General features: G+C 39.2%; 1 protein-coding gene and 2 non-coding genes across 6 annotated transcripts in view; 2 read left to right on the top strand and 1 right to left on the bottom strand.

The window, feature by feature from the left end:
- The window catches only part of LOC115792938 (voltage-dependent L-type calcium channel subunit beta-4-like), a 29,426-nt gene extending 16,529 nt beyond the window's left edge, over nucleotides 1-12,897 (top strand). For 2 of the 4 annotated variants that reach the window (XM_030747594.1, XM_030747611.1), the window contains 8 exons: nucleotides 361-380; nucleotides 2,247-2,327; nucleotides 5,762-5,820; nucleotides 6,089-6,198; nucleotides 6,291-6,442; nucleotides 7,675-7,770; nucleotides 8,138-8,323; nucleotides 9,006-12,897. In XM_030747594.1, coding sequence (XP_030603454.1) covers nucleotides 361-380; nucleotides 2,247-2,327; nucleotides 5,762-5,820; nucleotides 6,089-6,198; nucleotides 6,291-6,442; nucleotides 7,675-7,770; nucleotides 8,138-8,323; nucleotides 9,006-9,269 — 968 coding nt within the window. In that variant the 3' untranslated portion in view covers nucleotides 9,270-12,897. Of the gene's footprint in view, nucleotides 1-123; nucleotides 151-360; nucleotides 381-2,246; nucleotides 2,328-5,761; nucleotides 5,821-6,088; nucleotides 6,199-6,290; nucleotides 6,443-7,674; nucleotides 7,771-8,137; nucleotides 8,324-9,005 lie in introns of those variants that run through there. The other 2 variants (XM_030747619.1, XM_030747603.1) reach the window with 2 other exon arrangements.
- A 5,915-nt stretch (nucleotides 12,898-18,812) lies between these two features.
- Nucleotides 18,813-18,931, bottom strand: LOC115799451 (5S ribosomal RNA). Its single transcript, XR_004021576.1, has one exon. It is a non-coding gene; the product is annotated as a 5S ribosomal RNA (ribosomal RNA).
- A 5,230-nt stretch (nucleotides 18,932-24,161) lies between these two features.
- LOC115799501 (5S ribosomal RNA) lies at nucleotides 24,162-24,280 on the top strand. The gene has a single exon (XR_004021586.1). It is a non-coding gene; the product is annotated as a 5S ribosomal RNA (ribosomal RNA).
- The last annotated feature ends 63 nt before the right edge of the window (nucleotides 24,281-24,343 follow it).

Below are 24,343 nucleotides of genomic sequence, written 5' to 3'. Positions count from 1 at the left end.
GTTCACTGCGTAGAGTTGTTGGTACATTTTCCCATGATCCTCCTCTTCCTCCAGTTGAGGACTGCAGGCGCTCTGAGACTGGGGCTTACCACAGTGTGAACCCAACGACAAGACTATGACCCCCCCTCTGAACTGCACTCATGTGACTTTGTGAATATAACCTTAGGACAATAGAAATACTTTTTTATTTTTTTCTATTTTTCATATTATAGTTATCCTTGATAGGTTTCATTTGTTATGAGTTATAATGAAAAGTTGCACATGTGAAGCATGTTGGAGTGTTTCTGTGATATTTTGGTGACGCCTCCTGTGGCAGCAGCTACTGACATCACTGTCGCTGTCTTCTCTTCCCTCCTACAGGAAAGCAGAAACAGAAAGTGGTAAGTTGGTGATGGTAAAACACACTTATGTACTATCCACTCAGTTCTTGTTGTTCCATCATGAAGTGGCAGGAACCACTAGCGCTGACAGGGAGTTACTGTATGATCGCATGCCACACAATACTTCAGGTCTAATGAAGTATACGGTGCCGAGTCATCACCATTCCTGTGATGCCAAAGTGTCGTAACTGCACAACATGACATGTTTAAATAAGGCAGCTGCAGGTTTTTTACAATTAAAAGGCAAGCTTTCTTGCTGAGAGTATACAACAGACCCGCCCCTGTCATGTGTCTGCCGTGTGGTAAATATGAAGATGGTTACCCAATCTCACTGTTGCATAAAAGGCAAAGAAACACCTACTTAGCACCTTATTATTGTATGCAAAACTCCTCAGGTTTTAAGTGAATATGAAATGGATCAGTACAAGGCTGAGAATTTATATATCTCTATATATAAATTCTCAGCCTTGTTCCTGCACGCAGAACCTGGCCAGGATTTTTGCAGAAATATGTCGACCAAGTGCTGCGCCAGAAAAAAGGACAAATCTAAGTAATCTAATTGCATGTCTTGCCTCTTAAGACTTGCCTCTTAAAAATCTCATCAAAAATCATATAAAAGTCAGGATCCCACAAAACTTACCTGAAACATTTCTCATTGTGATAATGGTTCGCTGGCCAGTCAGTTTATGTATTTGTTTGACCATACCACTCGACTTATAGCTCTTAATAATGTAACCAACTGTCTGAGTCAATCCCATCCATGTAGGTAATTTTTAGCTGTGCAGTTGCAAGACCATGTTTTGATTCCAGATAAAATTAAGCAGTGATTATAAAAAAAAAGCTATGAGATGCAGTTGAAGTTTTACTTAATAATATAACATTTAGTTTGCCCTACCATCCGTGTCTTGAAAGTACACAAAATATGCTTTGATCCCATTTGTAATGCACAGTTTTCACTTCCTTTTTGTAAATAAAATGTCACATTTACCTTTGATCTGCACATAAAAAGTGCTGGTTTACGTAACTACATAATATCAAGTGTTTGCAGTTTGGCATTGTACTGTGTCATGGTGGTACTTTTATTGTGAAACTGAGTTAGACTGTAGTTTTGTAAGTGTTTTTGCAAAATCTGTGTACGTTGGTCAGTCAGACGCATCAATTTATGTAGCAAATGATGAACACTGGTTAGTTGGTCAAAATGCAACAACCATGTTTTTTTTTAATTTAACATGTTAATGATTAAAAATGTTTAACTGGGATAATGTGATATGTTTTTCAGTAAAGCTGGGACAATCTCAAAATATTCTTAATGTTTTTTTTTTCATATGTATATTTATTGTACATGTGTTAAATTGTGTTGTTTTTTTTTTTAGTTATTTTTAATTCTATTATTATTTAGTGTTCTTCATTCTTAATATTCCTGATTTTTTTTTTTTTTTTTTTTTATTACATTTTGACAAATTAACTTACCATTTGCTACATGCTCTGACATGGCAGCATACCAGCTTCCCATTTACAGCACATCTGATTGTGTGTTGAGCTGACTCTGCAGTCCATAAACCTGTTTCTGAGCAGACGTGTTGTCTTCTCACTGTAGGGAACAGCATAGGTATAATAACACTGGGTTAGTTCCATTTAGTGTTGCTGTAATTCATGATAGTGAACCAGCATCCCCAAAAGTAGGTCCTCCTCTTAAGTGGGATGCAGCCATCATTATTACACCTGTGCTTCCCCTGCTGTGGCGAAGCCATGGCGTCTGCTATGAAAAAGGTTTATCACAGCTGTCTGCTCTGCTTTTCGTCAGTCTGTTGTCTCTTGTGGTTTTATTTTGTGTCTGCCTGAGCCTACTGCTGCTTGTGTTAACAGACGGAGCACGTCCCCCCATATGACGTGGTTCCCTCCATGAGGCCTGTAGTTCTGGTGGGACCCTCACTCAAGGGGTATGAGGTAAGCTGCCTGCCTTTATGGCTGAATTAACAATCAGATGTTTCCACATTAAAAAAACAACAACAAAAAAAAAAAACATGATTAACAAATTCCTGAATACAACCCCACCACCCATCCATAAAATCTGAATTTTAAATACAAGTAGGACAATAAATTAGATGAGTCTTGTACATTTTTCCCTGAGTCCCCCAAAATAGCCTTCTGTTGGCACTGTTAATTATGAATGTGTCATCGCCCACGTAACATCCAGATTGCAGCCAGACTAGCGAGGAGACGAAGAGGTCAGATGAGAATATGTTGAGTAATTGGCAGATTTTTGCTTTCCTACAGAAAGAATCCTTTAACTGACTCATTGCTTCCATTACTTTTAATAATTGTACTTTGTAGAAAAACAAAATACTATATCTTGAGGTACAACTGCAGTTTCAAGTATGAGCCTCTGAATTCTCCTCTGTGATTATCAGCTTGCTCCTACCTGTGTCCATTCACTGCTGGGAAGTTTAGACTAATTTACAAACAGTTCCTCACCTGCGAGCTGTGTGAGCGAATCAAAACCTGTAAAAGTAAAACCAAAAAGCTAGAAGTGTCTGAATGCAGACTTGGCAAAAGGTTGTTATTAAGGGCCCGAGTGCTGAGTGTATGAAGGCCCTGTTGTATCTGCTTCATTTTCTTTTCTCAAATGAATTGCCTTCTTGCGGGCCTAAACATGCTCAAAAACTCATGCACACACATTAGGTCTCGTGAAAATTTACGTATTTTAATGGGCCTTCCAAAATGGCTCTATAGTGCCACCTGAAGACGAGATTTGGTACACATATGTAACAGATCAAGATGCACAAAACTCCTCTTGGAGCGATGACCTACACCTAGCAGGAAGTCCACCATTTTTAATTAATTAGGCAATTTTTGCAATTTACAGCCCTTGTATTTTTTCAAACTGCTCCTTGGGTTTTAATGGGATCAACTCCATAATTGGTCAGTCTAAACTAGAGGTGTGAATGAATCTAAACAGTGAAATTGGTGAGTTTTCATTGAAGGGCGTGGCCATGGCGCCATAGCAAATTTCGATCCATTGCCATGAAATTTTAATTGGCTGTCATTCACACATGCATCATCCAGTCTAGCCCAAACTTGTGTGTGATAAAACATCCATATGACATTATTTAATGACAGTCTCAGCACCACCTAGTGGGAACAGGAAATGTCATGTTTTACACTTTGAGGTACAGCTTCAGGCTGGTTGAGCAGAACCATCTCAAATTTGGCCAGGAAAGCCTTAAGGAGCTGGTGTTACATTGTTTTCAAATCTGTGAGTTTTAGTCAAAGGGCGTGATCCTGGTAGCATGGCGAATTTCAATGTTTCACCATGAAGAACAAAATGGATGTAACTCAAAGCCATATTGCCCAATCTGCACCAAACATCAGTGGTCAAATAAGACTCCTGCCCGGAATACATTGATATGCATATAGTCTGTAATAGTTACCGCGCCACCTAGTAGGAACTGGAAATTTCATGAAATATCATGTTTTATACTTCGATATGCTGCTCCTCCCAGTTTTGACCAATCCACCTCAAAAATGGTCTGAATAAACACAAGACCTTGATGATGATTCGGTGCGAAAATTGTGAGTTTAGTGGCAAGCCGATTTGCCATGAAACAAGAAGTGCTTGATGAGGGGCTTGAAAAGCTCAAAAATCATGAAATTTGGCACACACCTGTGTCATGATAAAAGCTTTCAGGTTTGATTACTGTGAATATGGCAAAATGGCTCCGCAGCACCGCCTAGAAAATTTCCAAAAATCAGCCGTGAAGCTACTTTTCATCTGTGTATATGAAATTTTGCAGGCTCATGTAACATCCTGAGACATGCAAAAAAGTCTCTTAGAGCCATATCCGAAACCCAACAGGAAGTCAGCCATTTTGAATTAAAGTGGGATTTTTGCGGCCTTTTTTGACGTTTTGAGGCCTTGTATTTGAACAAACCTGTCCTAGGGCGTTCAACCCAGTGAGACCAAAATTGCTCAGTGTCATGTAGACAAGTCGGCCATCAAAAGTTGTCGAAGGTTTTGTAGAATATTAAATGGTATTGCTATAGCAACGCTCTGATTTTGGGTCTCTTTTCAGTGGGACATTTAGCTCCAATTTCAGGCCATAAACTTTAACTAACTCCTTCTATAGATTTCATCAGATACACATGATATTTGGTAAGCTCATTATAAAGAACATGAATTAATTGTGAAGCTTTTGGGTTTTCGTCAAAGGCCGTGTTTGCAGCAGCACGCCGAATTTTGATAATTCTGCACACATTGTTCGATCTGCCCCAGACTTCACATGCTTGATGAGAGTGTGAGTCTGTCATTTATGTACCAACATTGGGTCACACTCATAACTTCACGTCAGAAAAATCAGCAGTAGACTGATAATAATCATCCTGTGAGCATGAAATTTTCATTGTTGGGTGCAGGCATAATATACAGCAGCATGACAAGTAATTAGTGGGTGTAGGAGATGTTCAGTGGCCGAATGACACAACATCCAAGTAGCCTACCGGGCTGAAAACATTCGGGTGACCTTGTGACACTCCTGACTGTAGCGACATAGAACCGGAGCACGGCTCGATGTGCCCCTGGGTGCGAGGGCCCTATCATCACTGCTTGCAGCTTTAATTCTGCAGTGTTTCTTGTGTTAAAGAATTAAAAATGCTGTTACTATTATGTACAAATTTAAGACTTTAAAGCTCTGGGTGGTATAATGCATACGTGTACAGACAGATTATATTTAGTTTTTACAGTAGTGCAGGTTGCGTGCCTTTTACCATGTTTTTTGTTTTAAAATGCCAATTATAATAACAAATATATTAAACAAATGAAAAAATTAACACATAAGCAGTACATTTCATTGATTTTATGCCACACTTGGCCACATGGTAACTATTTGAGTTGATGATGTCACATCCATTTTGCTTACTCAGATGAGGCATCAGACATCATTATGTTTTTTAGCAGCAACAAAGTGCCATCTGTCTTGTTGTCCTGAATTTGCCTGATGGATGGAGGCTTATTCCTACTGAGGATCACAAGGGAGAGCCGGAGCCTCTCTCAGCATGCACCAGGCAGAGAACAGGAGCAGCACTGTGGACAGATTATCCACAGATTGTCCAGCCATTCTATTCCTATTATGAGTTTTCAATTCAGGAAACTGTACAGAAAGATTCTGAGTGAAAACTCACAACAGTGTGCAGAACAAGCTATTAAGGAGATGTAAAATTAGTTATAGACAAACAACATAAAATAGTTATTATGCATAAATTCAGTATACATACAATATACGTTTTACTTTTAATGCAAAAAAAAGAAGCACATAAACAGCAAAGACATATTAAAAAAATTAACTACTTTTATCACTCACCAACTTTTCATTTTTGCTTTGCAGGTAACAGACATGATGCAGAAAGCACTATTTGACTTCCTCAAACACAGATTTGATGGCAGGTAAGACAAAGACAAAAGTGACAACTTATTGTATCTGTCATTTTAAATTACATGCATACTTCTTCAGAAGAAATATGTTAATTCACAAATATAGTTTTTATTCACTCTCAATAAATGTTAGACAAATTCTAAAGTTAATTGCATAAAAGAAAAAATTTCGAGAGTAATTCTTATTGCTGCTTTTTTGTGTCATCAACAATTACATTTCCTTTGTGCATTCTTTAAAATATAACCAGTGCACTGTTTAAGAAATGTCTTATTTTTACAGGATAACTATCACACGAGTCACGGCAGATATATCACTGGCCAAAAGGTCCGTTCTTAACAACCCCAGTAAGAGGGCCATAATTGAAAGATCCAACACTCGCTCCAGTTTAGGTGAGTGTATATATATCCTAAACTGTGAGTGAGAACATGCAAATGTCTAAATGTGTTTCGTTCTGTATTTGAATTCTGTTTTGTCCCTTTAGCTGAGGTGCAGAGTGAGATTGAAAGGATCTTTGAGTTGGCCCGCTCTCTGCAGCTGGTGGTTCTGGATGCCGACACCATCAACCACCCAGCCCAGCTTCTCAAGACCTCCCTGGCCCCCATCATCGTCCATGTTAAAGTCTCCTCACCAAAGGTACTCGGATCATAGGCCAAAAGATTCAAAGAAGAAAAATGTTGTCGCACTAAAAACTATTTGAACTCTCTTTGATGGGCTTATTATCAGGCCGTGGGTTACACGGCTATCAAGTCGAGCCTGGACAAAACAGGAAATTGAGCGTATATGATCTTCACAGTGACTGTCCAAAGTCATTCAGTTGGAGACAAACATCCAGAGCAAAGGTAATGGTCTCTCTGTTAGGCTGATGTTGTCCCTTCATGGGTGTAACAGCTCATCACAAGCACAGTTACCTCAAGACCAGCATGAAATACTGTAGCCTCTGATGAACATGCGTGGTGAGGATTTAAATCTGCATGTAGCAATACGTCGCCACCAGGAATTCCCAACACACAGACGCAGGTTAAGTGATTTAATTTGGTGCTTTTTTTACACGTTTCGGTTTACAGCAGCTTGTCTTCACTGATGTTGCCCATTGTAACTCAGTTCGTTCAAGATCCAGCTTCTCCGCACACTTTGCGTTCCCATCGTGCTACGGCGTGATTGGATGATGGCTGACAGCTGTGCCAGCCTGTCTTCTCTGGTACTGCCCTTGAACCCTCAGCTTCACCCCCTCCCATGAAGCTGAGCCACAACCACACCCCACTGCCACACTGCACTTTGGCCCTTTTGCATGGAAGAGTACGTCTTCTGCACCTCTTCCCTCAGCACTGAGTCTTTAGGTATTAGTTTAATCAAACCGAGATGTTCACACATTAGAATCTGCCAGAGACTCCACAGTTTTGTTTTTTTACAATGTGTCTACTGTTTGCACGTAATTTATGCAACATCTTCCTAGCATGCAAAGCACTTGCTTTTGTGCAGTTGACTAGCAAAAAAGTAACCAGTGTACAAACAAATCAGGAAGAAGCAGCAGTATTAGGGGTATAACAGCACTGCATTATTGCAGTATTGCAGTGTTTTGAAATTACTTGGATAGTTAAAATATTTTAATAATTTTTTAATTTATTTTTCTTTAATTTTAAAATAAATTAATTTTCTGGCTTTTATATAAATATATAAAGGTTTAAGATGACCCAATTAAGCGCCATTGGGTATAATATTTATTTGTAGATGTAAACGTTACTAAAAATTCCAAATTCTCTGAAGAAATTGTGGAGGATATGAGCTGAATGTCCTGCATTTGACGGTGCACCCAAAGGTGAGATACTTGGTTTGTTGGTGATGTTCTCGCCTGCTCTTTCCTCCAGGTTCTGCAGAGGCTGGTCAAGTCTAGAGGAAAGTCCCAGAGCAAACACCTGAACGTCCAACTCGTGGCAGCAGACAAATTGGCCCAGTGTCCCCCAGTAGGTGATCCTTCTCCTCCTACACCGGCTTGTGGCTCATTGTTCCCCTACTTTTACTGTTTTTGTATTCAAACATTAGTCCATAAATGTATTTCTGCAGTCTCAAACAAATGCATCTTAAGGTCAAGTGAGAGTCAGGGATATTTTTATATCTTGGAATGCATAAAATGGAAGTGGTTTATTTATTGAAGCTGTTGATGGGATGTTTCTTGCAGTAAGCAAACAAAATTTATTCACAGTTATTTTCCTAGTTAACCTATAAAACAGACACAAGTAGCTTTTCTATATTTAGACAAACTCATTCACATGCAACATGTTTTTGATTTTGATTATCAGCTTCATGCTTACTTTCCTCTGCTGCTAACAGGAAATGTTTGACATCATCCTGGATGAAAACCAGTTGGAGGACGCCTGTGAGCATCTCGCCGAATACCTCGAGGCATACTGGAAAGCGACCCACACCTCGATGGCGACACCCTTGAACCCTCTGTTGGGACGCAACCTGGGCCCCACCACACTCACTCCCTACCCTACCAGCATCTCTGGACTGCAGGTACACACCCACCTGTCCCAAGGCCCCTTATATGGGGAGATTTATTTCATGTTTTCATTGACTGGTGTGTGTTTGTGTGTGTGTGTGTGTTGGTGAGATAATAAAGAACACAGGAAAAAGTTTTTTAATCCTTAGGCCTTTTTAATCCTATTCTTACACTTTCTTGAGTGTTAGAAACTTTTTCTTCTGTGCTGCATGTTTAGATGGTAGTATTGATATTGTTCTCTAATTCTTGGCAAGAAAGTGAATAAGCATGTTTCTCAAAATACACAACTTGTCCTCTAATAACTAAGTAGTGCAATACTGCTTTGCCATTGGACTTGTTAGGATAATATTTCTGTCCCATGATTTATTTGAATTCTGACAAACAAAGATGAACCTGTTGTGTGTTTGTCTAACCGCACAAATCTGAAGGTGCATGTTTGACTTGTTTCTGAATATGTCTGGCTCCTCTCCTCAACAGATTTTCACGAGGCCTTGTCCATGCTAGGCCAGTCATAATATTTTGTCTACTGTGGGCAGTTGCTACGATTGGTTGTAGCTTTCCATTTGCATCCAGAAACACTGAAATCTACACCCACTGATCAGCACATTTGTCTGCTGGTGCCAGGATTGTGTGTTAGTAGGTCTCTTCCTTTCCTCCTGAGCCTTATCTGTGTCCTTGGTATGTTCATGTGATTAGCAGAGCCAAAGAATGCGACAGAGCAACCACACAGGAGACCACTCGACCCCAAACGAGCGACGCAACCTGATGACATCGGATGAAAATTACCACAACGAGCGGGCGCATAAGGGACGCAACCGCATGTCCTCTGGCTCCCAGCATAGCAGAGAGCAGCAGGACCCCTACCAGGACTACCAGGATCCCTATCAGGATGCATACAAGCCACATCGCAATCGCAGTTCACCGGGCAGCTACAGCCATGACTCCCGGCACCGGCTCTGAGCCCACTCCTCTCACCACCATGGCCCACATAGCCCAGATTCCACCCAAAATAAACGCTGAAATAGAGCCAAGATGGTCCCAAATTGTACCTTTTTTTGGTTTGTTTTATCTACTTGGCTTTTTTTCTTCTTTCAAATTCAAAAAGAATCATGTTAAGGTATTTTCTTTTTAACCAAGCTGTCAGGGCAAACCCCCATCAGTCAGCAGCGTGAGTAGTGAGGCGGTTCAGGCCGACATTAACAAAACTTCTTAAAATGAATTTCTGTGAGTTTCTGGGACCTTTTTGGGATTGTACTAACACGATGCTCAAAAGATGTGCAGCACACGGCTTGGTGCCTGTGTCAACAGTCTAACTCTGGATAGTGGTTAGATGGTTATGATGTATGGACTTCCGAGTGCCTGGAGCATCCACACCAAGTCAGATAGAAGTCCTCTGCACACAGACTGCTGAAGGCTGCAGCCCCCTATCCTGGGCCATGTATAAATCCTCTCACCATTTAGCTTATTGCATGCTTATAAATGATCAACCTCTGCATCCACTTCACTTATATTTTGTACCTAGCATTCTGGATTCTCCCATGATGAGGTGTAGATACGGAGGTCCAATTTTGTAAATCACCTCGTTGTGGATAGGCGCTCGGTGGTGGGTTTGCGGGTTGGTATGCAGATGATTTCTGGCTGCTAGTTTTGAAAACTGGTGCTTCACATTCCCAAACTATTTTGCTATTTGAAAGTCACTTTGAGCAAGGCCAGCTTTTGTGTAGCATAGCTTTAGGATTTTATTTGGGTGAAGAGCCCCACCGTCATAAGCAGGACAGATTCTGATGGTGCTGGGATCAGAATATCTGTTCCACCGTACAGGCTGTTCTAAACAGCTAGCACTTGGAGAGTTAGAGAAGCCAACAGCTGAGATTGTGTGATATTGTAGTGAAATACAATAGCAAAATTCTACTTGAGATGCAGTTGATATTGTTGAAATATGGATTTGGCATTAAAAGCAATGCAGGAGGAGCCTCTTTAGCAGGCTGGGGTGTTCTGTCTTGATGTTTTTGCCCCTGCCAGTGGCCTGTTTTTAATCTGTTTGTTTGCTTGTTAAACGTGAAATTCCATCTGTTGCTGAAGCTGCAGATTATTTTGCATTTATTAGCAGTGACATCAAAGTTACGTAGAGGTAAAACATGCATACGGATGTTGGTTGCTAGCTGGTCAAGTCACTGGTTAATCTCTATAAAAGTTCCTTTTGTTGATTTGAGGGGTTGAAATGGTAAAAATGTGACATGGCAGGATCGGTTGCACCATGTTCATTCTCTGTGTAGCTGGCATGTTATCCTGACTGCAGAGCATGTTCCCTCCAAACGTTTAAAAAAAAAAAAAATGAACCCTACTGTAATCAAGTTGGTGTTTGTATAAGTATGGGGCATGTTTCTCCAAAAAAAGAAAAAAAAAAAAAGAAGAAAAAATGACGTCCCAAACTGCAGATGAATGATATCTCTGGATCCCTGCACACTGAAATGACACCAGAAAATATTCTGATCATTGGTTTACGTCATTTAGAAACCGTTAGAGTGGATTGCATGGTATACAAGTGGAGCCATCTTACTGATAAGTTTCTGTTAGATCAGAAATATGTTATATATGAGAGAGTGCAGTGAAACAACCGACACGGGCTGAGCCCTGACAAGAAAGATCAGTTTGCCCACATAGTGATTTGTATGGAGCGTGAGAGCTGCTGCGTTTGCTAATGATGATCTTAAGTTGTGTTATTATCATTTGTTGTACATATCCTATTCTTTGATGGTAATGTTATCTTGTGATTATGACTTAATCATCTTACTATTTCCAGATGACAAATGGTCCCACTGAACCAACTTTAAGGCTAGTCTATTAAAACAAAATACTTTAAAAGGTATAATAGGTAACATTCACCTGATATGTGTCCTATTATAGTTTATCCAAGTGGATAATGAGAAAGAGGCATCAGGGCAAATAAGCAATCTTGTTGTGTGTTATCTTGAAATAATGAGATGAGTAAGTTGTTGGAGAGGAAAAATGTAGTCAATACAACAACTGCTGGAACAGACTTTATTATCTTGGCAGGTTTTACTCTTTGGATAAAAAAAAATTTAAAAAAAAACTATAGTAATTTTGCCAGCTTTTGGCTTCCATATGTTTGACAAGAAACTTTCTCCAGGACCAAGAAAACCCCCACATGTCTGATATGTAAGTCAGACATTTTACTGGCAGTGTGCTGCTCATGTTCTTGTATGTGACATGATATGACACATACAGGCAGTGAGTTACAAGGCTACTCTCAACATTTCTACTGCCAAAATGTTGCACATCACAAGGATTCAAATGTTTTCTTTCAGGGTACGGAGGACCAAACCTGCCATATAATTAAATACCAAAATAAACTGATAAATTAAACCTATGTTTGTTGAGAAATGAATTAAAGCATTAAATATATTTATTCATGCAAGAAAATCAATCAATAAAATAATAAAATATGTAATAAAAAGAATTCCCTTTTTTAAAGTATTTGATGTATTTATGCAGTTACTTTGAGCAAATTGTAAGCCAGTACACTTTAAAAATCCATTTATTTTGCAGTAAGCTGAGTTTGGTCCTAATCACTGCAGAATCCAAGCTTGACACAGCTGGAAAAATGTGACTTTTAGGAATAATACCACATGTACAGTAAGAACGAGAATGTCTGTCAAGAGTTTTCTTTGGCATGTTAACACAAATGTTGTATCTACTTTTAATGTTAGATTTCTTCCCTTCTGACAAAAATGATGTAGAGTACTGACTGCTGCAGCACCACATTAGATTGGTGCCTTATAAATAGCAAATTACTACTGTTTTGTCTGAGATCTATACAGAGTGTTCTTGTAATAGTTTAATAGGATTTGAACAACAAACGTGAAGTTGGAGCTGCTGATTTTTATTTTATTACTTTTTTTTAATGTAAACATGTTCCATTAGGAATAAGTAGAATTTGTTAACAGGAGGTTGCATCTTTGAATCCAGTATGATGTTCCTCTAAGTTGCATCCAATGGTGATGAAGCTACTGCACAAATTGTGGACAAATATCCTGCAACCACTAGATGGCAGCATGAGCAGGTAGAATAAAGTGGGTGGAGGCGCTGTAAGAGTAAATTAGCACTGAAAAACTCATGAGGTGCAGAATTAGCTCCTTTAAAGCTTGATAATATGCACTTCAACTGGCCAGAGGGAACATCTTTATTCTTTATCTGAATATTCAAAAATGAGACTGAAATATGACCTATAGAGGAGATATTTGACTGCCCCCAAGAATTTCACAGCCTGACAGTTTTGAGATGTTGTGAGGCCAAATTAAATAAACTTAAAAAATAAATAAATGAGTGACATGGCATGATTTGTTTTTCTCTGATTTTGAGCGGCTCATAAAAAAATAAGGCGTAGTGGATCACTTTGTATAGATCTAGATAAAAGTGAAGAAAAGAGTACTTTTTGAAAAAAGATTGCATAGCACAACGAATAAGCAAAAACTGAGGTGGTTTTTGAGCAACTGTTCCTACAATGTGAATCCGGAATGAGGGCACAGATTATTTCTTTGCCTTCATTTCCTGGTTATTTCTTTGTTATCCAAATGGGGGGGGGGGGGGGGGGGGGGGGGGGGGGGCATAATACTACTGTTTACAAGCAGCTTATGTGTCTCATTGTGCCCCATAGCATAAAAAATCCCATTGGTTGATTGAACAGCGAGCCATCTACCATTCAAAATCAGACCAACCAATGCTGAGCTGGGCTGCTTGAGACAATCAGAAGGGATTTCCAGACCAGCGTCCCACCATCCCTCTCTTTATGAAGAGAAATGTAAGACTGAAATAAAACCACACTCACTCACAGACTTCAAAACCTGGTTTGCTTTGTTTGTTTTGCCACTTTTTTCTCTCAAAATGAAATTTATCACTAATTGATTTTTTTTCTCTCTCACTAAATCTCAAGGTGACCACAAAACACAACTTGTAGGGAAGATTTTCTTTGGTTTAAAAAAAAAAATATATATATATATATATAAAAAAAAGGAGCAAGGAAGAAAAATTGCAGTAGAAAAGTAATACATGAATATTTGCTGGCAATTATTTTTATAACAGATAAATGTACATAATGTCTTTGAGATGCTATTTGCTGTAAACATGTGTTGAAATGAGGCGATGTCTACCCGTGTGGGACAACAGCGAGGTCCAGCATACAAAGTTTCAGTAACGTGCAATACAAGACGGCATGCTGTTTTAAAATGAGGAACTTCATGTACTGTACTATGCAACCGCAAACTGTGTACATCGCTTCATGCTGTGGCTTCTCCAACCGCCCTTTTCCAAGCAGCTCCATCTGGACTTTAAAGGGATTTTTGTGTTTTTTTTTTGTTTTTCTGTGGAAGATGAAAATCTAAGCGGCTAATGCGGTATTGCATGCATAATATACCATTCTAATTTATAAAAAAGGGATTCGAGAAAAATACATGGAAGCGGAGGTGACTGTGTTTCAGCAGAGCTACAAGTGACTTAAAAATATTTCTTTTTCAAAATAAAAGAGTCGTTCTAAAGCTGTGTGCTGTAATTTCTTTAACTTGATGCTGAACACAAAAGTTTAGAAAAAAAAAAAGATTTGTATCAGTTGTATATAAATGTGTGTTAGTGTCAGAAAAATGGTGCCATGGGGAAAATGAGTGTCTCAGACTGAGCTAGCTCACTTCTTTCCACTTCAGATGTGCAGGCGTCGTCCTTTTCAGTACCGGCTTCTTTCTTTCTCCTCGTAGCACGATTCATGATTCATGCTGTCCTGGTGCTTCATCTGGGGCCTTTCCATCTTCAGCACTGTGCACTGAATATAAGAAATAAAAGATGCATAATTCATAACTTCATAAATATATAGTAAAATCTTCGTATAAACATGCATTTTCAGTTGTGAAGTTTTCCAGAATTGATCTGCCACAAAAAAAAGGAAGAAGATGCTGAAACCATCTGTGTGTACGGTGCATCAGTCAGGAGATCATTTCCTCAAGCGTTAAACAAGCTTATGCACTGAAAACATCCCAATCTCAGGGCTTTAATGACCAAATTTCACCATTTCTCTGTCAGTGCAGCACTGTGGTCCTGGTTGAAGTATGCCATTCATGATCCCCAGAGAAAAGAACTCCTGGCTTTTCCTCTGGTACCACCAAAACACATGAATCCACATTCATGATGGGAATCTCCTGTTCCATCACATCCCAAAGGTGCTCTACTGGATTGAGATCTGGTGACTGTGGAGGCCATTTGAGTTCAGAGAACTCACTGTTATGATCAAGAAACCAGTTTGAGATGACATGGTGCGTTATCCTGTTGAAAGCAGCCATCAGGAGATGGGTACAGTGTGGTCTTCTGCTGCTGTAGCTCATCTGCTTCAAGGCTTGATGTGCTTTCAGAGATGCTCCTCTGTGCTGCATTTTTAATTTCTCCTAGTTATTTGGACTGAAGCATGGAAACTAAGCTTCATCTATAAACAGGAAGTTGTTAATTTGTTACATAGTTGGTACATTTTTTTTTTAAGCGTGTCCTCATATGAGGTTAATGCAGCCGACGTTCCTTAACACTCTTTAACACCTAACTGAGCAGCATCAAGTATAAACTGCACAACAACCAAAATGTAATGTTTCCACATGAGGACTCAGGGTCTCAGGAGTTTACAGTTACACTTTTATCCACCACCATGAGTGAAATATGTTATTTCATACTTTAAATGAGATTTCTTGCAGTCTAAAACCTTTTGTGTTTTATGCTGTGATCTAAAACAAACGCACAAAAAAGACTCTTTCAAAGATTTGACCTGTGAACTCACCATCTCCACCAGGGTCAGCAGTCCTGACACACAGGCCAAAACTAACATGATGAACATGAACACTGATTTCTCCATCGATTGGGACACGTGACAATCAACCATGCTGAGACACGGATGGACACCCACATAGACAGATGCAGGCAGGGAGATGCCAAAAATCAAAGGCTGCCCCACTGCAAATCCCACCTGGAAACACAGAGAAAGAGTCTGAGAAAGAATGACGACATTTCCTGTTCACACACACAAAAGTTACACCCTGATTTTCTAGTCACGTCTGATTATTTATGTTGCTTCTTTAAGCATTTTGCAGAGCAACGCTTGGATAGTCACACAGCTCCCAGAAGCCTGAAAGATACTTTCTTAAAAGTAATAATCTTATGCCCCTGATTTGATATCTCTGTGCGAGTGCTCTTTGTTAAACACTGTACAACAATGACACACTAAACCAAAAATGTTGCTTCTTAACTTCCATACCTTATCTCTTATCTCATGAGCCACTGGCTCCTACTGAAAAGGATTATATGCAAACCTGGTCACAGACCTACACTTTAATGCTTCAGGAACTATTTGCTGCTGTGGATGAGTACACATCTGTAGCAGTTGGCACCAGTAAATTACAGCATGTTACAAATATTTGGTGAGTTCTTCTCACTTGTTGATTGTGTGTTTTTTTTCTGGTGCAGAACCTCACCTCCAGCAGGACCACAGCTGACAAGAGGCCCAAATATGCCCGCAGGTTCTGACCTTTAGCCACAGTTCCTGTTCCACTCTGATGGGAAAACAATGGAGACAAGAGCCTCACAAATGGAGTAAAGCCACATAAGATACACTGACAGAATCTACACCAATTTCCACCACACTACACACTGTAAACATGGCACAGAAATACTCAGACACTTCTATACAAACACACTGAGGACATTTCAACTGGCTAACAACACTTCACACTGGCTAAATTGTGTATAATGTTTATTTTATCTTTATTCATTCTGTTTATTTATTGCTTTTATCTGAAGAGAAAGCCAAACTGATTTCATTGTTCTGTGTATAATGACAGTAAAGATCATTCATTTGGCATACCTTAGCTGTAACAAGTGGTTATTTGAGTTACTGTTGGCTTCCTATCAGCTTGAAGCAGTATGGCCATTCTCCTCTGACCTTTGACATCCACAAGTCATTTTCACCCAGAGAACTGCAGCTCACTGGATATTTGATCCTTTTCAGACCGTTCTCTGTAAACCCTAGAGATGGTTGTGTGGGAAAATCCCAGAAGATCAGCAGTTTGTGACATACTCTGATCAGCCTGTATGAACCAACAACCACATCATGTTTAAAGTCACTTAAATCCATGTCTTTCTTTTTGCTACATTCAGCTTGTTGGTCTGTGGTTCAGGAGGCTGTTCGATGCATCATAGTGTGTTTAGACGTAGCTGTTAAACACCACAGTTTGAGTTTTCAGGTCAGTGTTTTATACACCAGCTCCATCTGAGCTGCTGAACTCACAAACTATAAATCTGATTTCCTAAATTTTCTAATCTTTATTCATTTTAGTTAAAAACAAAGCAAATTTCAATGCAACAACAAATAATAAAAAACACAAATCTCATAAAATGAAAGGAAGCAGATAGAAGAAAAAATTCTTAAAATCTCTGCCCCTGTTTAACAAAAAATATATGCATACACACATATACAAATTTCACACCCTTATTAATAACCAAACAAAAACTTCAACCACTCAGATAGTAGCGTGTATAAATACATATTATATAGTTTTATATCTCTTCAACAGATTAACTTTTAACATTCTACCAAATAAATTAATTGAATCAGCATTTTTGTTGTCACTAGCCAAATTGTTCCACAACCTTATTCCTTGAACAGTGGTACATCTCTCTTTGAAACTTGTTTGGATTTTAGGTTTTACAAACATTTCAAATCCCTTTAGATTATAAATACTTTCTCTCTTAATGAAATTAGATTGAATATTCAAAGGTAATACATTTTTGTGTGCCCTATACATAATCAACAAAATCCTATAGTCAGTGGTGGACAGTAACGAAGTACAAATACTTCGTTACTGTACTTAAGTAGATATTTCAGGTATCTGTACTTGAGTATTTATTTTTCTGACAACTTTTTACTTTTACTCACTACATTTTTACACAAGTATCTGTACTTTCTACTTCTTACATTTTCAAAACAAGCTCGTTACTTTAGGTTTAACGCGTCTGAGAAATGTTTGCATTTCCGGTGTTGTGCCAAAAAGTGATCGTCTGCCAGAAAGTGATTTTTGATGTTTCTGTGTGCTTTTATGTGTAATGTCTTTGCTTATATTGGTGAATAGAGTGCAGCCAATAGGATTTATGAAGGGCTTAAATATAAAATGAAGAAATGACCTGTTATTCAAGTATGTTTATGACTCGGCATTATAGCACGTACATTATAATAAATCCAGTCCTCTTTGGTCACTTAAAATATCTTTATAGAGTGTAATGTCATATTTGTTCTGATTTGTGCTGCCCTCTTGGCCACATATCTCTTAAAAATCTGGCCAATCACAGTTTTTACCCTGATAAGTAAAGAATATATGAAAGTCGCTGCCAAAAACTGATTGCAGCTTCTACCTTGTGACAGAAATGTTGTTTCTTACTCAAAATGACTTGATATCATTCACGAGAGATATGTTTGACATATTTTTCACAGATTATAGGTCAGCAAGTCATTTACAACAGTTTAAATATGGGCAATCATTTTCTGGCAATCACTTTTTGACAGACGATCACTTTTTGGCACAACACCGGAACGGTGAGGAAAATAAATGACAGAAAACGTAGAGGACAAAAAAAGTGTGTGCAGTTTGTCACACGGTGTGTCTGCTAGCTAAAAGAACAGCTGCTGTATTTTAAGGGAGAGCAAAGAATGAGCGATAACTTCACTCAGATGGAGAAAGATGTAAGAAAGAGGTAGAAACGTCCTCCAAGGAGCTACTTTTGCTTTCTTACTTTGAGTAGATTTTAGAGCCTGTACTTTTTTACTTTTACTTGAGTACAGAAGTTGAACCAGTACTTCAACTTTTACCAGAGTAGTTTTTAACACAAGTACTTGTACTTAAGTACAGAATGTCAGTACTTTGGCCACCACTGCCTATAATCAACCAACTCATAAAACTTCAATAATCCCAATTGATCAAATAATATATTTGATGGGTGACTATAATGTTTTTTGGTAATAATTCTTATAGCTCTTTTTTGCAAAATAAAAATAGAATTTGTAAATGTTTTACATGCCTTCACCCAAACTTCAACACAATAAATCAAATGTGGAACAATTATAGCATTATACAATATAAACAGTGCTTTATCATTAAATAACTCCTTTACCCTATATAGTACTGCAATAGACGTTGCCATTTTTGTTCTTAAGTAATTTATATGAGACTTCCAGGTCAGGTTTTCATCAATAATAACACCCAAAAACTTCACCTCACAGACTCTGCAAATCTCAACACCATCAACTCTAAATGAAAAATCCACCGTTCTTTTTCTAAATCTGAAAAAAGTGGAAAAAAAGGCAATTCTCAACTGTTTGATAATATGATGGTTTTAGTCTTTCCTGAAGCTGTCTCCACTGAGTGAGCAGCAGCGCCCTCTGCAGTGTGCAGAGAGAAGTGCAAAAGCTTACAGCACCTGGTATTCCCAGGCGGTCTCCCATCCAAGTACTGACCAGGCCCGACCCTGCTTAGCTTCCGAGATCAGACGAGATCGGGCGTGTTCAGGGTGGTATGGCCGTAAGCGACAACCTGCATGAACAACGGGCTTTTTATACGCGTTATACCGTTTGAACACGATTATAGTCTACTTGATATGTTATAGATAAAACCTGCAAACATTAGTTATTGATTGTCGCTTCAACATTCAGCAGCAAAAATGCTTTTCTCGCAGTAATATATCAATAATAAATACTATTTTATTACAAGACAGCGTTGCAGTGGCAGAGGCAGAAAGCGCACAGGCTGTTAAGACCCACGCCGCGGCGGCGCGGACGAGAATTGTTTAGCTAAACGGCCTAAACCGTTTCCCATTCATTCTCTATGGTAGTGCTAAACCACTACGGATGTAATATATTTTTGGCCACTATGACCCTTGTGGCGCTGTTGTGCGTTTGCGATGCGGTACTTCTAAAAATTTCCACTTTGAAACTTTAGCCGAGACAGGACAGTTAACCCACCGCTCGCTACAGCAATCAGTGGCCCGTATTCATTTATTAAAGGTAAGAAAGGATGCTCGAAATAAGAGTAAATCTACACAATGAATATGCAGGTCCAGGATCACAAGTGTTCGTTGTGAATTCATTTACTGGTGCAGTCACGTAAACTAGCGTCCTTCCGTCGCTTGGCTACCATGATCAGAGTTCATTAGCTGTGGTGAAATGACGTGCTAAATATGAATGAACATGATGTTTTATTTTTTCATGTGTGTTATTAACAGATTGTACTGTTAAAAAAGCTCGGTGGGTTTCTGACAAAGTTCTGTACATATTTTGCCAACACTAAGAGGCCGCTGTGACACAAAGGTTACTAGTGTAGTGTAATTAAACAGCGTATTAATGGCTCGTAGTGAGATGACACGCTAAATTATGAATGAACCTGCTGCTATTTTTCATTCATGTGTACAGTGATTGTGTTGTAATGGCAAGGAATCAGTGGGCGATATCTGACTAACGTGAGCGATGCTCGCTAATGAATAAACATGAGAGGCATATGCTGAAAATCTGCCAGCAATACTTAGGTGCTATGACACTATAGCTACCAGTTTTAGGTTAAGCTCGACTACTGCAACTGACATAAATAATTGTGAATAAACAAATAATCACTCAACCATGAATGATTTTTATTTACAGACAGAATAGTTTGCAATGCCTGGATAAAATACATTTTTATCACAACTATTGTAAGCTAGAGTAAGCTTTCACTAAGTCAGCTGAACCCTGGCCACAGTTTAATACATTTATTCTCCTGTCAGTGCTCTTTAAAACACTTCTTCTGTCTCCTCACCTTTCTCCTGGAGCTTGCTGTCTAAACCCTACCACAATGTGCAGCATTATTTTTAATTTATTTCTTTTGATAAATTTGTCCTTTTTTTGTGGGGTCAAAGGTCATGTGATTATGACCTGAAAGCTCTGTATTTGTGTCAAAATGATATTTTTAAAATCAAATTATGTTTATTTCTTACTTTTTTTCTATGTCAAGATGCACAAGAAAGTTGTATTGTACCCAGGTAAAACCTGTGTGGTGTTCCGCAAGGGGCCACTCGGATACCTCCTCCAAGACCCGTCAGATGAAGCTCGGCGGATAAAAGACAACACCAAACTTCAGAACAAGTCTGTACCAATGAGGGAGGACCTGGTACATCAGAATGCTCTGACTGTGGTCCGTCACAGAGGAGGGGATGCCTCCGACAGGCGTGAGGTGCAAGGAGAGTACATCCTGCAGTTTGGAAAATATAAAGGAAAATCTTTCCGGTGGCTTCTGGAAAATGATGTTGGGTACACCATGTATCTGATCAAAAGTCTCCAGGAGGAAGAGGCTGCAGGGATCGCCATGGCTGAAAGGCATAGTAAGGATAGCCTGCAGTCATTTGTACAGTATGCCCTCAGTTTTACGGAGATAAAGTCTCTTCAGGATTATGAGGCCAGCAGAGTGAGTGCTGCAGCAGAAGTCTCCTGTGAAGATGATCAGCTTGTTGGCTTTGGCTTACGATCTAAGAGCACATGGAAGGAGATTTGGGATGGCAGAGGTGATGGCTACGCGGCCTTTATCATGGAAAAGAGCTGCATTCAAGAAACACGGATGTATAAGCTGCAGCAGTACTTGCGCAAGAAGCATCAGTCTGCCTCAGCTACCACAAGGACCTCCACCAAACCCATTGGTAGATAATTTTATTAATATTTTAATAACATTTTGATGTGAAACTAAGTTAATTATTTATTTAATTCTTGCCTGAATCACAGGAATGGATGATGACAAAGAGTTGGAGGAGGCAATGCTGAGTGTCTCACCTGAAAAACTTGAAGCCGACAGCTGTAAGTAAACCATCATCACCTTGACTAAAGGTCAGAACTGACCGTGGCTATTTTCTGTCTGATACCTCCCCTCTCCTCTGTCTCTGCATAAGTAGTTACTGTGCCAGCAGCAGCAGCAGCAGCAGAAGTACCCACACCCAGAGTGCCTTCAGGAGCAAAGACAGGTTTTTAATGAAAGGTTTCAGAACTGGAGTACAATTGTTTTACACGACGAATTGCCCTCCAAAACTGAACCTTAACTTAAACTGTTATATCATGTTGTTCTTGTGTTTGTGTTCTGGCCATGTTCCGGCCACATTCCTCCGATAGTTTAGTTGTGTGCTGGCATGATATTAACTGCTGTAAGGACTATGAATTGATACCTGCCTTCATGAATTGATACCAACCACAAGGGGTGAGTATGCACTTTTGTCCTTTATGGGTGTTGTATTAAAAGCGATCAAGTAGCACTAGGCACTAACACCTGAATGAATGGTTGTTCATTGACTCATATTGCTTCTCCTGCTTCAACAAGTAGAGGTTAGAAGAATAAATTTGTTTAGTTTCTGTTGCAATTAGATATTTTACATTTGTTTAACAATGAGAAACAGGAGAAGTAAGAGTATGAATGTTTGAGTTCCTACTAACACCAACACTCACATACATTGTAAATTATGAAGTGACTAACACGTTTTTCCATTGTAGCTCCCTCTGCGGCACTGTCCATACCCCCTTCCGACACAACTACTGAACTTCAAGCATCATCAGCTGATGGTAACAAACAACTATAGTGTTTTCCATCTGATTAAAGGTTTTGTTTATTGTGTCTAGATAAAAAAGGTTGTTTTTTTTGTTTTTTTTTCCTGTACCTTGTAGGTGCAGCCTCAAAAGATGAGAAGAGCAAGGTTCCTGTGCCTGTACCAAAGGAGCTGTCGTTTCTACTGAAGGAGACCACAGATCAAACACAAGGGCCTGAGTCAAATCCAGGTACGTCTCCATTTTAATTTAGGATTGGTTTTCAATTAAACTTCGGCTTAATGCATAGATCACTGATGCCAGTATAATATTCACAACCACTTTACACTTTGTCATAATGTCATCTTGTGCAAAACCTGCACAACTGAATGACAGAAAGCCTACTTTCCTTTTCAGGGCCCAGCACAAGTGTTGCTTGCACATCTGTGCGCAAAGTTCTCACTTTTGAAGACAGCAATGAAGATGGAGTGGAAAAGGCAGGATACCACTGGGTGGACAGGTCAGAACAGTCATCTTTTTTTTTTGTTCATTGTCATTCAAACTATTAATTGTCTGAACAAATAGAGTTGTTTTTTTCAAGATCAATTTAATAAACAACTAATAATATACACGTTTAAATATATTTGTGTTTCTTGCATTTAGGGATTGCTGTGCACCGTTTAAGATCCCGGACTGCATCCCTGGTGAAAATCTAGACTGGGATGCCTGGAAAACCACTCCTGCTATTATTGCTGCAGCCACATCTGGACCACTGGCAAACTCTTGTGCCTCTCGAACAAATTATAATCCAAACATTGTTGTTAAACTGGACTTGTTCCACTGCCTGAGGCGATTTTCACGAGAATGCACCTCTGAGCATCACCCTCTGAATCTTGTTATTCCTAAAACACTTCACATAATGAATACAGTCCATGCTTTTTGTATAGGAGTTACAGCTTTTATCTTTCTAACCTTTCTGTTCTATTTATGTTATAATAAATATGACTGCGTAGGAGATAATCCAAGTCTGATGTGTTCTATCTTTGGTTTGGTTATTGCTTTCTGGCTCTGTCTACAAAAACAGTTCAATAAGGGGAGATCACATGGAAAATTTTGATGATTTATTGAAATCAGAAGTTACAGAAATAACTTAAGTGATTCTGCAATTAGACTCCAATAATCCATCATAGCAAAAAGAATCCCAGAGGTGGCAGGAGTTAGGACAGGACCCCTCCAGAGTTTAGAAGCTGATAGTGGTGAAGCTGAAGATGGAAGCTTGGATGGGGCCCTGAGTGATCACAATAAGGAGGAGATGGGTTGTAAAAATGAGTCTGAAAGACAGAATGGAAGAAAAGCAATGAGATTTAAAGCATTCAGAATGAGGTTAATTGGCTTAGAGAAGGCAGGCAAGAAAATGATTGAACAACAGTAATTATGTCAGTATTGAGTTTAACAGCACTGGAAAATGCAGGTGATATAAAGAATAGATAAGCAGGCAGATTAGTGATTACAGAACAATAAATCTGTTACAGCTTCAGTCTTTTTATTTAAACTGGGTTATCTAGATGACAAAAATAAACTGATGGGAAAAAAGAGGACTTTAATATCTCTGGTATGTGTATCTCAAAAATGTTATGATACCTTTTATTCTTCATTATGTACTTAGTGAAACTATAGGTACACACTGCAGAAAAATAGCTCTCGGTCTGTAACAGTGTATAAGAAGAAAAAAAGCAATGTTCAAAATGAACATTATCCACATTTCCTATAGAAAAACTGGTGTTTATTCATTGATAATGTAACACAAGCTTTGCCCACAGCAGGACTCGAACCTGCGCTCAGACAATAACGTAAATAATCAAGCGATTTTTTCATTGGACAAAAAAGCTGCGATTTGATTGGCTGTTACTGCGTTACACCTATACGCGATGGGCCGCGGCGGGGAGAACATGCAAACTCCACACAGAAAGGCCTCGGCCAAGGGGATCCGTACATCCACACATCCTCTTCCGCTTATCCTGTACAGGGTCGCGGGGCGGGGGGGCTATCCTAGCTGTCATGGGGCGAAAGGCCGGGTACGCCCTACACAGGTCGCTAGATCAAATAAATATAGATATATGTAATAGATATTTATAATAATATATAATAGATATTGACAAATCAAATAAAAATATAAGAACGTATTTTTCACAGCACGTATAAAAAGTCTGTTTTTGAATGTAGCAATCGCTTACGGCCACACCACCCTGAACACGCCCGATCTCGTCTGATCTCGGAAGCTAAGCAGGGTCGGGCCTGGTCAGTACTTGGATGGGAGACCGCCTGGGAATACCAGGTGCTGTAAGCTTTTGCACTTCTCTCTGCGCACTGCAGAGGGCGCTGCTGCTCACTCACAGTGGAGACACCGTCT

Source organism: Archocentrus centrarchus, chromosome 2, assembly GCF_007364275.1.
Source record: "Archocentrus centrarchus isolate MPI-CPG fArcCen1 chromosome 2, fArcCen1, whole genome shotgun sequence".
In the NCBI taxonomy this organism is placed as follows: domain Eukaryota; kingdom Metazoa; phylum Chordata; class Actinopteri; order Cichliformes; family Cichlidae; genus Archocentrus; species Archocentrus centrarchus.
Note: the sequence above shows the minus strand (reverse complement) of the source record. Positions and strands in the feature narration are given on the sequence as shown.